A 16,644-nucleotide genomic window follows, 5' to 3' on the forward strand; every position below is an offset into this window, starting at 1 on the left:
TCGACACACTGTTTTTTTCGCCAGCTCACATTAGGTTGTATTTCTATTTTTATTACCCTTATTACCTTTTAGCACCGCTATTTTAAAAGACTCACAATGATGGGCCAAGGCAAACGCCTAAGGGACTGTGACGAGGCTCTGTCCTCCCCAAGAGCCAAACAATCAAAAACCGACCCCCCTGTGTCTGGCAAATGGAGTGTCCCCACTGATCACTGCTATAGGGTGAAAACTCAGAACGTTTTCACCCTCTAATGTCACCAGAAACAACGTCAACACCAGAGGAATTACCTTTACTTTCACCCCAGATTAAAGCTGTGGATGGCAAGCTCGGAGGAGGAGGGAGTGTCCCACTGGGGGTGGTGCAGGACGCCGGAGCCGAGGACTGCGCAAGACAAGAACAACATGAACATCTCCACCTTGTGGTCAGAACCCTAAATTGCATATTCAAGAAGATTGATGTGCTATCCTCCCAGCTATGTAACCTTGAACAGAAAATTGATAACCTCTGGCCAAAGTCTGAACCAACTGTAGTTACGGGGGAAATGAAGTGCCAGAGAACCTTACCCTCAATCAAAAAAGGAAGTGGGACCCCTAAATACAAACCAAATCCCGCACTGAAACATCAAGCATTGTCTCTGCAACCTAAGAAAATCTGCCTAAATATCGGGGTAGGGTCAGCAAGGTGGCTCACTCTCGATGGGGTCAAAAAGCATATATGCAATCTCCTAAACATAGAAATCGCACAATGCGATCTCATTGCAGTATTACCTTTGAACCAGCATTTCAGGCAACAGAAAGTGATGCTTGCGTTCTACTCTCCAAGGATCCCTTCAGCTATCATCAGGCAGAAATCACTCTTGGCTAGATACGATATCATCCCAACAAGAGTTTTTATGGATAGCATGATTCATCCCCTCCTACTTGCCGGTTACGACACGGAGCGGACCCTGTCGGAGAGGCCGGGAGCACCTCGGGACATCGAGCCTCCTTCTCTGGAGGATATCCATCCATTTCGAAACTGGACTTATCCCACGTCCCCACGAGCCTTAAAGGATCCCACTGGCGCAAGTAATTCCCTGACCCCACCGGAGGAAAGAGAGCTTTTAGCCACCTTTGGCGACCTTCCACCGAGGGAACAACAAGAAATAATTGACAGACTAGAAGTACTAAATCATCAGCTCATACACGTCCAGAAGAATGGAAAAGTCCTGTCCACTGTTCAGGACAACCTTGCCAGCTTTTCGGAGTCGTGTTTTAAGGAAATAGGAAGTCTCCCATACCTCAGTCCAGCTCCTAAAACCATGCCTCCCCCACTTGTGGGCAAATCCCACCGACGCCTGGTAGAACCAGGTCTTGCCACACAAGTTGGCCTCTCATCCCAACTCTTGATAAATTTTGACTCGCCCTCCAAGAGCCCTCCGCCGAAGAGTGTAACTCAGAGTGCCTCCCACCAAAACAATTCCTTACCATCTAATCCATCAATGCCGGAACTGGAGTCCTCATATTCCCCTGAGCGGCATAGACCCGTCATACAAACGGTACCTGCACGCCGAGCATCCCCAGCACCTTTGCTGGCAGCTGGTCAGGGAAGTGTTCCTCCTACATCAAAAAATGGCCCGGTTTTGACTGAAGATCCGGCTGGACATATAAACCAAATGGTTTCATCGGCGACCTTTAGACCTCGCGGTGGGGCAGTCTCAGCTAATCCAGTGGTGTCTCCCACTGAAGTGTCCGCCCTTGGGTTAGTTAGCGGGAGACCCGTTCTGTCACCCCAGTCAGAATATCTCAATACCAACTTCAAGACCAGGTCCCTTCAGCAGGTGCCTGCTATGCAAAGTAAAATAACTGACTTCTTCGTGGGGCCCGCCCTGCCCCCAAAGGACTCACACCCCTCCCTGAAATGACAGCGAATCGGACTCAACAGGAATTCCCCCCTATCAGTCCTGAGCTGGAATATTGCGGGCTGGAGGGGAAAAAAACTTGACCCAGAATTCCTGGAGTTTATTAACCTATTTCATATCATCTTGTTCCAAGAATTGTGGGAAGTAGAGAAAATTGTCCTAGATGGCTTTGAGCTTCTAGAACTCCCTGCCTGTCCCTCCCTGAAAGGAGGCCGCCCTAAAGGGGGCCTAATAATAGGCATCTCTCTCAACCTTCATTCTAAATTTTCTCTAGTACAGGCCTTACCCCCTTACGCCCTTACCGGGCTGATAGTGGGGGAAAAGATCTCACTCCTAGTCACAAATGTTTATCTGCCTCCTGGGGGTTCCTCTCTTGAACTGGGCTCTAAATGGGGCTCGCTAGAAGATCACTTGCTCTCATGTTATGTTAAGTTTCCCAACACCCCGGCCATAATAGGTGGCAATTTTAATGCCCGCACAGCAGCAAACTGGGATTCGCTGACCAAAGCCAAATGGTGGGTTACCCCAAACCTTGATAATTATGATCTGGAACACATCATGAGGAGAACCTCTAAAGACCACAGAGCAAATGAGGCTGGAGTACTCCTATATCAAATGGCCATCCGTTTAAATCTGGCCCCCTTAAATGGCGCATGTCTCCCTGATATCCCAGGGGATTTCACTCACCTGAGCGTTAAGTCAAACAGCGTCCTCGATTACCTGTTGGTCTCCAGGGATCTACTTAAGAGTATTTCCACCTTTAAGATTGAGAATGTACAATCCAGTGATCATCTCCCCCTGGTAGCCAAGCTTTCCCTGAACTGGCAGCCAGAGACTGATAGACATGCGACCCAGATGGTAACCAACGAATCTTTCCAAATAAGAGGAATCAAATGGTCGGAGACCCAGGCTCAAAGGTATCAGGAATTCTTTCAAAAAGAAATCCTTGGGCCTCATCCCAACATTGGCTCTGCCCCAGACGAGCATAGCATAGTGTTGAATCGCTTCCACCACCATACGACTGTTCTTACGTCCTTCTTCAGGTTACCACCCAAAAATTCAATTCGAAACGAGTATACTCACGGTGCCCCCTGGTACAATTCTCAGTGCAAACAAGCAAGACAGCGCCTTCGTGCTATATATAATGTATATAAGACCTCTGATGCATCTACTCTGCCAGCTAGCTACGCACAAGCCAAGCAAGTTTATAAACGCATGCAAAAAATTGCCAAACGTGAGTGGCAACATAATCGTTGGCAGGCCTTGATTACCGCTTCAAAACCACACAGATCCAGGGAATTCTGGTCTCTGATTAATAGAAGGGTGAGGAAATACCCAAGGGCAGTCATCTCTGCACCGACATGGGAACTATTCCTGAAGAAATGTTTCTCACAAGCAGATGCTCCCTCCGACCAGCTGATGCACCGGTTTACCCACCTACCCATTTGGCCTCCCACCGATCCTGACGAAATAGTCAAGCTAATAGCTCAGCTGAAACCGGGCAAAGCCCCTGGGCCCGATCTGATCCCTGCCGAAGCCATTAAACTACACCCAAAATGGTGGGCTGGCATCTTGGCCAAAACCTTCGACGCAATCAACGCCTCTGGTCGCATCCCCAAAATATGGAAGGAGGCCATCATAGTACCAATTCATAAAAAAGGTTCTCCAATGGAGCCGGAAAATTACCATAACATCAGCCTCCTTTCGATTATAGGGAAAATTTATGCCAGCTTTTTGCTGACTAAACTATTGCGATGGGTAGATGAGACTAACCAGATTGGCCACGAACAAGCAGGGTTCAGAACTAAACGTTCTACAACCGATCATGCAATAGTGCTTTATCATCTGGCACAGAAGTACTCCTCCCCTCCTCGGGGCTACCTCTGTGCGGCCTTTTTAGATCTAAAGGCAGCCTTCGACAGCGTGCCTAGAAATATTCTTTGGGAGAAACTTGCGAAACAGGGCATTGATAGAAGACTCTTATGGCTTATAAGTCAACTCCACGAAGGTACCCTTGCCAGAGTAAGACTCACTCCTGCGGGCGACCTCACAAACCCGATACCAATAAACAAGGGAGTGCACCAAGGTTGTATATTGGCTCCCTGCCTATTCAACCTATTCATCAGCGACATGCGAGCACCCCTAGTTAACTCATCTCCAAGTACACACGCGCCTAGACTAGCGGATTATCGTTGCCCACTCCTTTTATATGCGGACGACGCAGTAATTCTATCTTTTACACGTGTTGGACTAACCAGAGCTCTGAAGATCTTTGCCACGTATTGTCAACTCAACCAATTAACCATCAACTATGCCAAATCCAAGATTCTGATTTTCTCCAGAAGCCGGAGATTATATAAATGGAAGCTTGGTGGAGCAAAAATAGAGCAAGTCTTAAAATTTCAATACCTAGGAGTTATTTTTCAATACAATCTGGGGTGGAAAGCTCAAATCCAACACCTACTTAATATGGCCAAAACTCTGTCATATGCGCTCCTCCGATTTTTCTTTTCGGACGGAGCTTTGCATGTTCCCTCGGCCCTAAAGGTGTTCAAGGCAAAAGTGGTGGCTGTGCTCGCTTATGCCGCCCCGCTCTGGGCCGTGTTGACAGATCTTGCCCCCCTTGAGACTCTGCAAAACCAATTCCTACGTCGGCTCCTAATGCTCCCTCTGTGCGTTAGCAACGCAGCCATGCGACTAGAATTGAAGATCGCATCCTTAGAAACCTGCCTGTGGAAGCAAGCCTTCAATTACTGGTTATCATTGTGGCATAGATTACCAAACCATTACCTTGTCCAATGCCTATGGCGAGATGAATTCTCTAGCCTTTGGTCTAGTAGAATTCATGCCAAACTCTTGAGTTATGGAATCTCTCCCTCAGATTCCCTAAAATTAGATCAAATCACAGCTCAAAGACTGATCCGCCAAAGACTGGACGACATCGACTTACAGCGAAATTATATGCTGGGGGGAGGTGTTTGTTCGCCCCAGAGCATTGGTATCACTTTAACTTACTGCGTCCCATCATACCTCTCCTCCCTTTCGACTGTTGCCCATAGACTGGCCTTCACCAAAGCGAGGTTTAACGTTTTTCCCTCCAATGTCCTGAGACATAGATTCTCAAAGGGCCAAGTCCCCGCCATGTGCGAATGTGATAAGGTGACGCCGGAGTCGCTCCAGCACATTATGTTCTCTTGCCCCTTGTTTAATGTGCTACGGGCAAATTTGCTGGGATCAATCATTCAGAAACTAGTGGGTACCCCTCCATCATTCCACCTTGCCCAAATCTTGCAGGATAAGGATACCCATACGACCCTGAAAGTGGCTAGGTTCCTGGCCGCGGTCCTTACCCAAAAGCGACGCCAAGGAGCACTACAAGCTAATTAAGGTGTAGGATGCCATTCCATCTTACAGTATTTTATTGTCATAGGGGTGTTTTAGCGGCTGTTCATATTTTTTTTTTTTTTCTTTTTCTTTCCCCACGTCCACAAGCTGTTATTTATGTTTTTTTCTGTATGGGCCCATGGCCGTAATAAACTTGATTCTGATTCTGAACACCTCCAGTCAATAGATGGTGCTGTTCCACATCCTTTAGTGCCCAGCTAAGGTTCTATACCTTGTCCATCTTGTTGTTCTTTCTTTGGGGGTTCCTAAATTGGGCAGATCTAAACTGGGGACTAAAGCACTGTTGTTTTAACTTGCTAATTGGTTATAAAGTCTGCTGTTCTAAGTGAGTGTTAACAATAATTTCATTTAGCCATGATGCAACGCTCCCCATCTTTGCTTTACAGTAAGCATCACCTGGTGTTTCAGGCAGATCTGCTCTCTTTAGGGCAAAGAATTATATTGACAACTGGCTGTGGCGTATTATTACATTAAGAGTGCCATAGATGAATATTTACTCTGAAAAAAAGAGTGGCTTTCTAGTCCTGTACTTTTGTTTACTTTGCAGCCAGAATATGGAGAATTCAAAATAGCAGAAAATGTCCTGCATTTGGTCTACAATCAAGGGATGATTTGGTGAGTGAGTACACATATGAAATTTTGTGAGAGTTGTATTTTTTTAAAATTGTAATTGCAATTGATTTTATTTTAATTTTTTCAGTACTTGCATTCTGACAATAATACTGAGCTCAAAGTGGCTCAGAATGGCATTAAAAATTAAACAAAGATTGCAGTCACTATTAATCATATCAAAAGCACAACAGCATATAAAGAAGGCAGAAAACAAACAAATTCACCAAACTGTTAACACATTTCAATACAATCTCATAGTGATTCAAAATAACTTTTTACGCGATAGATCTAGATTGTGTGTGAACTACACAGGAAAAAACAAGTACTCTGTCATGTGTACATGGCTTGAGAGAGCTGGCAATTACCCCACCTATTCTGAGATGACCAATGGCAAGCTTGCTTACCTGTATCTCCCCTCTCCGCTGTGCCTTCCTTTCGCCAAATTCATCGCTGCTTGTGGGGACGATGCTTGTTTTCTCTCCTAGGATGGGAGCCTTCTTTTCACCCTGCCTCCCAGCGTTCAACGTTCTCAAGCTGATAGGGCTCATGTACCTGCGGAGCTGGGCTGTGCTAACTTGCAATGTCCCCCATCAGCAAGTCTTCAGAGCCTCAAGGTAGGTTAGTCAGTGAGTAAGTAAGATGGCCATAGGGTTGTATCCAATGCTAGTCCTATTCTGTGTAGACCCACTAAACTTGGTGTGCACACAATCAACTTAGGTCCACTAATTTTGATTGGTCTCCTCTAAGTAGGACTTTGTTGGCTTCACACCAGTCTTGCGAGGTGGAAAACAGTAGCTTCTGCTTGTATATATTAAATGAATGGGTGTGCCTTGCTTTTAATTTATTTTTTAAAAAAATAACAACTGCTGGGGGCTGGGGCTGGTGGAAACACACATCTGGGAAGCAGATTTTCACTCACTCACCTTTAATTAGTTTATTTATGTAACAAAATGTATAGACTGCTTAATTTTAAAAAAAAGATTTCAAAGCAATTTATATGAAATAGTATAAAATATTTATAACAAAACAGTGATCAATAAACTTTTTTTAAAGTAGACATCTATAAAAACCATCAAAGTATAGATAAAATCAACAGTGGCCTCTTCACTGTGAAGACCCCTTCTTTCCTAGAGGGCGTTAGTGGGTCTGACCTGATGCCAGAAACACAGTTGGGGAGGCTGTGCGTGTGATTTTTTACAGGGACCAAGGAGCTGGGGGTGAGGAGACTGAGTTAACCTCCCTCTCAGGGTACTGCAGTCTCAGTTCTCACTGCCAGTAGCAACATTAGGTGCAGACTTCGTGACTGAAGTCCGGGGCAGCTTGGGGTGGGGGTGGCAGTGATGCAAATAAGGCCAGCCAGTGAGGGGCAGCTAATGGGGTGGGTGTGTCATGCCTGCCTCTCAGATGCCAAAGGGTGAAAATGAAGCAAAGCAGCATGGGCATTCCATGGCAGTGGAGGGGCAAGAGGGGAAGAGGCATCTGGGAGAAAGGACAAACGGCCTTGGCCCAGTATACCTGAAGGAGCATCTCCACCCCCATCGTTCAGCCTGGACACTGAGGTCCAGCTCCAAGGGACTTCTAGTGGTCACAGGGAACCAGGCAGAGGGCCTTTTCGGTGGTGGCTCCCACCCTGTGGAACACCCTCCCATCAGATGTCAAGGAAATAAACAACTATCTGACTTTTAGATGACATCTGAAGGGAGCCTGTTTAGGGATGTTTTTAATGTTTTATGTTTTTGATGTCATATTATCATCATCATCATCATCATCATTATTACCAGCATGGCACAGGGGAGGGTGTTCCACAGGGTGGAAGCCACCACAGGGTGGGTGCTTCAACCACCATCCCTGGCCATTCCCCTGCATGTAATTGCTGCCTTAGTTTCCTCTGGAAGTAGAGTTTTGCAGGGCACTGTAGATCCCGAGAACGTTCCAAATGCCTTAAAGGAAGGTGTGTGTTTATTAGAACTGATGGTGCCACGAGGGGGTGGGGACCTGTTGCAGCCCTCCAGAGGTTCTGGGACCCCCATCAATGGTTGAAGGAAGCTGGAGCTCAATGACATCTGGAGGTTCAGAAGTTCCTCCCCTCCCAGGTCTCATAGATCGCAAATCAGCTTCTTCGCCTCCAGGTCATCAATTCGAAGCCAGCAAGGGGGAGAGAAAGGCTATAGCTTGATGGCACTTTGTTAATTGAATTGTTCAAAGTTCATTTGCTAAGTGACTGTACTGCACTGGGATCACATGGGACCTTGGCAGGAGATGGAGCCGCCGGCCAAAGATTGGAGCTGGGCAGCTCAGGGTGAATGCCAAAAGCCAAACTGGACCAAGAAGTATAGAATAGGTCAGAGGGATGACAACTGGTCAGTGAGGGCAGATCAAAGGCACAGATAACAACTGGGCAGTGAGGGCACAACAGCACAACAATGCCAACTGTGTGGTTAACCACCAGAGATGGCAGCCATCCTGCTCCTCTCTCGGCCAGTAACATTTAATAAGGCAAAACCTGTGATGTGATATGATGTGATCACCTTCCTTCCTCTCTTCCTTGGATGCTGCTTAGGCGAATTTTTACCACCATGTGACTTGCTATGCTTTATTAAATATTACTGGGAGGAGTGTGAAGAAGAGCTAAAAGGTAAAGGGATCCCTGACCATTAGGTCCAGTCGTGACCTACTCTGGGGTTGCGGTGCTCATCTTGCTTTACTGGCCGAGGGAGCCGGCATACAGCTTCCGGGTCATGTGGCCAGCAGGACTAAGCCGCTTCTGGTGAACCAGAGCAGGGCACGGAAATGCCATTTACCTTCCCGCCAGAGTGGTACCTATTTATCTACTTGCACTTTGACGTGCTTTCGAACTGCTAGGTTGGCAGGAGCCAGGACCGAGCAATGGGAGCTCATCCTGTCATGGGGATTCGAACCACCGACCTTCTGATTGGCAAGCCCTAGGCTCTGTGGTTTAACCCACAGCACCACCCACGTCCCTCTAGACCTTGGTTATATCCCCCCAATAACCAAAACAGGAACTTCCGAGGTGGGGCAATGCCATATATCTTCCTTCCTAGCTACAGGATACAGTGGAAGGAAGACTTTGGCCTCAAGAATTCAAGTTTGATGGGTAAGATGCCCAGGGAGAAGGAAAATCCTACTCAAGGGAGGATTCCCCTAGCAAAAGAATTTGCTGTGAATGAGTTAGGGTGTTGCTAGAACCCTTTATGCAGAAGAACTGGGTATTAACTATTTCTTTCCTTGTAGATCTAATAACTTCTACCTGGCTATGCTGCTCTTCATGCTGTTTTTGTGTATGCTTCCAACCATATTTGCTATTGCCCGCTATAAGCCATCCCTTACCTGTGGGCCGTTTAGGTGAGTTGATGCTAGTGGGGCTTTATTTGGGGTTTGTTGTGTTGTGTGAGAATCCTACAGCAAGGCAATCACTTAGACGTCATCTAGCCCATGCACCCTTGCTCAGCACAGGAATCTGACAAAGTTCGAAAAGACAAAACTCAGATGTGCTTGTCTCCATCCTTTTCTCCCAGTCCTTTCTCCGCTTCCCCAACAAACGCAGGCCTAGACGCCTACACAAGATTTCCAGTTATGGCTGTGAAGCTTACTGGGTGGCCTTGGGCTAGTCACTGCTTCTCAGCCTACCCTACCTCACAGGGTTGTTGCAGGGATTAAATGTGGAAGGGCAGAACCATGTACAGTGGTACCTCGGGTTACAGATGCTTCAGGTTACATACACTTCAGGTTACAGACTCCACTAACCCAGAAATAGTACCTTGGGTTAAGAACTTTGCTTCAGAATGAGAATAGAAATCGTGCAGCGGCGGTGCGGTGCCTGTGGGAGGCCCCATTAGCTAAAGTAGTACCTCAGGTTAAGAACAGTTTCAGGTTAAGAATGGACCTCCAGAACGAATTAAGTTCTTAACCCAAGGTACCACTGTACATCACTTTGAGCTCCTTGGAGAAAAATGTGGGATAAGAATGCAATCAATAATATGGCTGTTACCAGAAGACAACTATGAAGTGTTTTAAGATGCTGGGGATTATTATTATTTTTCTCCCGAGAGAGCAACTGAATGTTTTTCACCCTAGCGGACAAGAAAAAATATATGACATTGTGTCCGAAACCATTCAAGCTGACTTTCCTGTCTGGTTCCACAAGATGATGATTTATGTGAGCAGCCCTGTAGTTGTCCTCCCGGCTTTATTGCTTCTCTTGTAAGTCTATAAACCTCTTTTATCGATTTCACTGCCAACATTACAGCTGCTGTTGACCTACATGTTCAGGACATCCTTTGACCCTTCTCAGACTGAATCATTTTAGAATGATGACTGACACCATGGTGGAATATGCTCTCCCATGACAAATTCTCCCCAGGCATAGAAAAAGTAGCATATAAAGAAACACTTTAGACCTGAAGCTTTCTTCCTGACTTGCTCTTTCCAGATTCCCCCCCCCCCAATGTGGAGGAGCTTCCAGTCTTCCTATTTATAAACACACACACACACACATGCACACACATGTCTGGATTTGGGTCTACGTCACATTGAGCTCAATAGGACAAGTGAGCTGTGACTTATTTTCATTCTGCTAATTTCAATGGGGTTTTTAGTGTGACAAGCTGTCTCTGGTTTGAGGCCATACATCTGTGCATGTATGTTGTCCTCAGGTGTCTGGGAGGTTCACATGATAACACATACAATAAGGCCACCCTATCCACTTCAGCTGAACACTTCAGTTGAAGGTGGCTTGGAAAGGAATCTGTACACAAAGTTCTCCAGTGAAATGAATGGGAAGAATGAATCGTGTGCATCATAGTTCACACAGGGGTCTGGATCAGGAGTTTAATGTGTATTTAAGTCTTACTGATAATGGAAGATTGGTGCATGGTGTATTTTGGATTGGAGGCTATCTGGTATTCTTCTAACCTGCTCTTATGTAAGTGGTCTCTCATTTCTGTGTATTGATCAGCTTATTGATCAGGTCCACACCTGCTTAGTTTCAGCAACTCTGCAAAATTAGAAGTTTACACCACATTCACTGATCTTCATGGAAATGAATGGTTTGCAGTTATAATCATATCCCTGTCCCCACACCAGAGCAATGTGCTTCAGTGATGACCCTGTGTTTCTCTCTTCCAGCATGCTAATTTATTATCTGCAGAGTATTGCTAGGTCGTTAAAATTCACTAACAATCAACTGAGGATGCAGATCCAGAATGTAAGTACTGATATCTTTTAATTTTTAAAAGCTCTTATTTCTCGTGTTTAGTGGCATTTCAAAAAGGACTTAGCACCAAAATATCGGGTGGGCAAGGACTGGAAGAGGAACTGTAATATTTATTCTGCATTAGCAATTTGCACAGGGTGTTTCTGTTATTGACAGATCCTATTAAGTCATCCCAAGTGTTTTGTGTGCATTCTAGGAAAGAACTGAAGACAAGAAAAAAGTGGTCCAAATGGCAGCAGGTGAGAAGAAATGCTAAATTCACAAACAGGAACCTAAGAAACACTTAGCTGTATTTGACTGAATGCTCTTTGGGAGCACAGACCATCTATTTCAGCAACTACTTCCACCAGAACCACTAGGAAATCATGTCACATTTATGCCAGTGGGAGACTTAGCGTCAATATTGTTGGGTGCAAAATTTTCCATTGCTTTATTCTTCTGCTGAAAAATTTGTTTCATGAGCTCGTGACTAACAATGAATGGATGGCAACTGCAATACAATATTAGACGGGCTTCACAGTTTCAAAGTTTTTAGCTTTGTTTGCTAAATTAGAGCACGCTGGGCAGCTTCCGACATATATAAAAGCATAATAAAACATTAAACAACTTCCCTATACAGGGCTACCTTCAGATTTCTTCTAAAGATTATATAGTTAGTTAGTTAGTTAGTTAGTTAGTTAGTTATCTAATTGGCTCAGGGCTCCAACATTTTTTCAATAAAAATAGGGACATCCTAAGGAAAAGCAGGGGGACGCGGGTGGCGCTGTGGGTTAAACCACTGAGCCTAGGGCTTGCCGATCAGAAGGTTGGCGGTTTGAATCCCCATGATGGGGTGAGCTCCCATTGCTCGGTCCCAGCTCCTGCCAACCTAGCAGTTGAAAAGCACGTCAAAGTGCAAGTAGATAAATAGGTACCACTACAGTGGGAAGGTAAACAGTGTTTCCATGTGCTGCTCTGGTTCGCCAGAAGCGGTTTAGTCATGCTGGCCACATGACCCGGAAGCTGTATGCCGGCTCCCTCGGCCAATAAAGCGAGATGAGTGCCGCAACCCCAGAGTCGGACATGACTGGACCTAATGGTCAGGAGTCCCTTTACCTTTAAGGAAAAGCAGGACATTCTGGGACCAAACCAGAAACTGGGACAGCTTCTGTAAATCTGCGACTGTCCCTGGAAAATAGGGACACTTGGAGGGTCTGCAGTTGTGAAAACAAATGTCCTAATTGATGAATAAAGAGGCTATAACCGTGTTCTTGATTTAATCCACATCTTTAGCCAGAATACAAACTACGGAAGGAAACGACATAAGGCCGGAGCAGGAGAGTGACATCATCAGCCAGGAGTCTTCAGTCCGGTGCTCGACGCCGAGGAAGAACGGCAGTGTGGTGAACTTTGAGTCGCCCAAAGGCAGGAGAATACAAACCATCTCCCAGTCTGTAGCACAGCCTGAAGTAGCCAAGCCAGTCAGCCCACCGCCGGCAAATGCTCCTCCTGCGGCCCCAGCGCCTATAGCGGCTCCCTTACCCATAGCATCCCCAGTGCCCATAGCTCCGACACCCGTCACTCCAACACCATCGCTGCCCAGTGTACCGAAGCCGAGAGCAGAACCAATTGCCAACAGGTAAAACCCTCCTCTTGAGCTTTGGAAGTAAATGGAGGCCCACAAGAAGCAGCTTCAGTTGTTTTGTTCATGTTACGCTATTGCAGACCATAAGAAGAGCCCTGCTGGGCGACCAGGTAGCCCAGCATCATAGAATCATAGAATCATAGAGTTGGAAGAGACCACAAGGGCCATCGAGTCCAACCCCCTGCCAAGCAGGAACCACCATCAGAGCACTCCTGACATATGGTTGTGAAGCCTCCTGTTCTCACAGTGGCCACCAAATGCCTGTGGGAGACCAACATGGATGCAACAGCATTCTTCCCACTAGTGAACCTCAAAAACTGAAACCCAGAGGCAAGCTGCCTGTGGCAGAGGAGGTGAATTTAATAAATAATAATAATAATAATAATAATAATAATAATAATAATAATAATTTATTTATACCCCATCCATCTGGCCGGGCCTCCCCAGCCACTCTGGGCAGCTTCCAAAAAAATATTAAAATACCGTAATACATCAAACATTAAAAGCTTCCCTAAACAGGGCTGCCTTCAGATGTCTTTTAAAAGTCTGGTAGTTGTTGTTTTTCTTTGCCATTTGGTGGGAGGGCATTCCACAGGGCGGGTGCCACTACCGAGAAGGCCCTCTGCCTGGTTCCCTGTAGCTTTGCTTCTCACAATGAGGGAACTGCCAGAAGGCCCTCAGTGCTGGACCTCAGTGTCCGGGTAGAATGATGGGGGTGGAGACGCTCCTTCAAATATACTGGACTGAGGCTGTTTAGGGCTTTAAAGGTCAGCACCAACACTTTGAATTGTGCTCGGAAACGTACTGGGAGCCAATGTAGGTCTTTTAAGACCGGTGTTATGTGGTCTTGGCGGCCACTCCCAGTCACCAGTCTAGCTGCCGCGTTCTGGATTAGTTGTAGTTTCTGGGTCACCTTCAAAGGTAGCCCCACATAGAGCGCATTGCAGTAGTCCAAGCAGGAGATAACCAACAGAGATAGGAAGAATTATTTGAAGCTCGCCTTGGATTGTTTTGGAGGCTTAACTTGCAAACCAAACAACAATGAGAAGACCTAAGTCTTTTTCCTCTCTAAACCAATATGAGGCCTATTCCTCAGAGTATGAGGAGCCAGCTAGAACTGGCCTAGTTGCTGAGATTGGAAACCAAACCATGAGATTGCATGCCCAGGCACCCAAGCCCCGAAGTTCCCTGGAGAACAATAAATCACACTGGCATGGAATATTTGGTTTATGGGTTCAAATAGGCCACAACTTTATTGGTTACAGATGTGAGCAGCTTGGCTTAGGCATTGGGGTGAAGCCAGGCTATATCTTGACTCCTGCCCATCTGCAGTGAGTCCACGGAAGGGGGCGACTTAGAATTACTTCAGATAGTGGCACCCCATGGGGTCCCCATAGGGGCTGTGACATGGCCCTAGCCCATGCCCAGTCTTCGGACAGTATTCACACCCCAGATCCCCTTGGCAGGATATCCGTACTGAGGAGGGGCAGGCAAAGGCAACAACCTCCCCTCCAACCAACCAAAGGCTTACCCAATGCCTAACCTCACAAAAGTTGTGACGATTGTTACTAGGTAGGCGAAAACCCTCAAAGCTGGTAGCATTTGGCAATGTCTCTTTCAGGAAGATAGTTGGCCATTACTGACAATCTTGCGGAAGGACACCCATTTGATAACAAACTGGTGTAGACTAAGGACGAGAACTAACATGAGAACAGGCCTTCTCTGCTGTGGCCCCCCATCTGTAGAATGCACTCCCCAGGGAAGTTCGCCGGGCGCCTTCATTATACACCTTAGGCGCCAGGCAAAAACATTTCTTTTTAACCAGGTCTTTGGTTGATCTGTTTGACATCCTATGCCCTTTTAAAATGTTTTTGGGAGTGGGGCGTTATTGTTGTTTTTATTTTGATTATATATTTTGTGGTTTTATATTTTGATTTTGTTCTGTGAACCGGGCAGTATATAAATTCAATAAATAATCATAATCCACACTTCCGCTTGTGCCATGCCTAGAAAGCATGGTTCTGAGCAGTTATCGCTCGTTTCCTTTTTTAAATATATATATATAATTTTTAATTAGTTTTTTTAACATCATTTTCAACAGTAATTAAACATACTTTTACATCTTATTCAAATTTTTGACTTCCATCAATCCTGTCTGACAGGAGTTATCGCTCATTTCCAAGGGGAAATCCATTTTTTAGATAGACAGGAACAAATGGAAATCCAGGCAAAACCCAAATAAAAAGGTAAAGGTAAAGGTACCCCTGCCCGTACGGGCCAGTCTTGACAGACTCTAGGGTTGTGCGCCCATCTCACTCAAGAGGCCAAGGGCCAGCGCTGTCCGAAGACACTTCCGGGTCACGTGGCCAGCGTGACAACGCTGCTCTGGCAAGCCAGAGCCGCACACGGAAACGCCGTTTACCTTCCCGCTAGTAAGCGGTCCCTATTTATCTACTTGCACCCGGGAGTGCTTTCGAACTGCTAGGTTGGCAGGCGCTGGGACCGAACAACGGGAGCACACCCCGCCGCGGGGATTCGAACCGCCAACCTTTCGATCGGCAAGCCCTAGGCGCTGAGGCTTTTACCCACAGCGCCACCCGCGTCCCAAATAGTTGGCCCCAATTGAGCGCTAAAGAGCTGTTTTCCCCAGGGAGAAAAGCAGGAGGAGAAGTGGAAGTGTGGATAAGCCCTAAATTAATCTGCCTTCTCTCACACACACTTTTTCTCTTTCTCTTTCTCTGTAGATACCCAAGTGCTGCCCATGGAAGTGCAAGCGACCTCTGCAAAGCCAAGGCTTTCACCCCTGTGAAGTACAAGAAACGCCTAGAAGATGTTCACTCAGAACCTCTGTTCAGGAAGAGCCTCCGACAAGCCAACCCCGAGGCTCGCGGCGCTGGCGGCACCCCTGCTTTTGTGGGCCGCAGGTCTCACACGGCCAGGTACTTCCTTGTCAACGAGCACGAACCCCGGAAAAAGCTGCTCCGCTCCACCACGCGGCTGCCAAGGAATTTCCGAATGGACGAGTCGGGGGACATCGTGGAGCTGTACCCGAGAAACATCCGGAGGTACATGGTTCGGACGCCACACAGGGCCTACTCCCCTCATTTCAGCGAAGAGGAGGAAGAAGAGGAGTTGAGGAGAGCTCTGGCCAATAGATCCCACCGCCCACGGTCGCTCTCTGATCTCCGAGCAGCTCCCCGCTTCTACATTGGGGAGTGTGCTGACAGCCAGATCCTGAATAGCAAGGCGCTGGCGAAGATGCACTACAAATCTTGGGAGGATGGCTTTGGGCTCACGTTTGGCAGGCCCCCTCATGCCCACCGGAAGATTCACCTGAAGAACATTGAACTGGATCCGCGCTACCCGGAGCAGCACCCAAAGGCGAAATCCAAACACAAGCCCGAGCCGTCTCCGACGGAGTCTGACTCCATCTCTGTCGAATCGAGCAGTGACCAGCCAACTAGCGGCAACGACCAATACATCCAAGTCATCCACAGCAAAGACAAGTACCTGAAACCTGGAGCAACGTTAACCAGGAAGAAATCCAAGACTGGTGCCGACTTGAACATGGCTGAGGCTAATGAACTGATATGCTCAAATGTTTAGTGGGGAAGGATGAGGCTGCTGCATTCGAGAGCAGAGGTTCCTAAACTTATTTGGCCTACAACGCTCCCCCCCCCCCTTTCAGAAAAGAAAATACAGTGGTCCCTCAGTTTTCGAACGTAATCCATTCCGGAAGACCGTTCGACTTCTGAAATGTTCAAAAACTGAGGCACAAAGGGCGGTCTCCCAATTCAATAGAGAAATTTGTGTAAAACAACAGATACATACAGCAGAAGCCGTTCGACTTCTGAGGTGCATTAGAAAAC

At 46.8% G+C, this 16,644-nt stretch overlaps 1 protein-coding gene across 4 annotated transcripts in view; it reads left to right on the forward strand.

The window, feature by feature from the left end:
* Positions 1 to 16,644, forward strand: part of TMC3 (transmembrane channel like 3) — a 51,099-nt gene extending 34,455 nt beyond the window's left edge. For all 4 annotated transcript variants that reach the window (XM_083411867.1, XM_083411865.1, XM_083411866.1 and 1 more), the window contains 8 exons: positions 5,854 to 5,921; positions 6,404 to 6,532; positions 9,171 to 9,281; positions 10,014 to 10,139; positions 11,064 to 11,142; positions 11,348 to 11,390; positions 12,424 to 12,769; positions 15,520 to 16,644. In XM_083411867.1, the coding sequence (XP_083267993.1) occupies positions 5,854 to 5,921; positions 6,404 to 6,532; positions 9,171 to 9,281; positions 10,014 to 10,139; positions 11,064 to 11,142; positions 11,348 to 11,390; positions 12,424 to 12,769; positions 15,520 to 16,381 (1,764 nt within the window). In that variant the 3' untranslated portion in view covers positions 16,382 to 16,644. The remainder of the gene's footprint in view (positions 1 to 5,853; positions 5,922 to 6,403; positions 6,533 to 9,170; positions 9,282 to 10,013; positions 10,140 to 11,063; positions 11,143 to 11,347; positions 11,391 to 12,423; positions 12,770 to 15,519) is intronic.

This window comes from Podarcis tiliguerta, assembly GCF_965153285.1.
Source record: "Podarcis tiliguerta genome assembly, chromosome: 14".
Taxonomy (NCBI): Eukaryota; Metazoa; Chordata; class Lepidosauria; order Squamata; family Lacertidae; genus Podarcis; species Podarcis tiliguerta.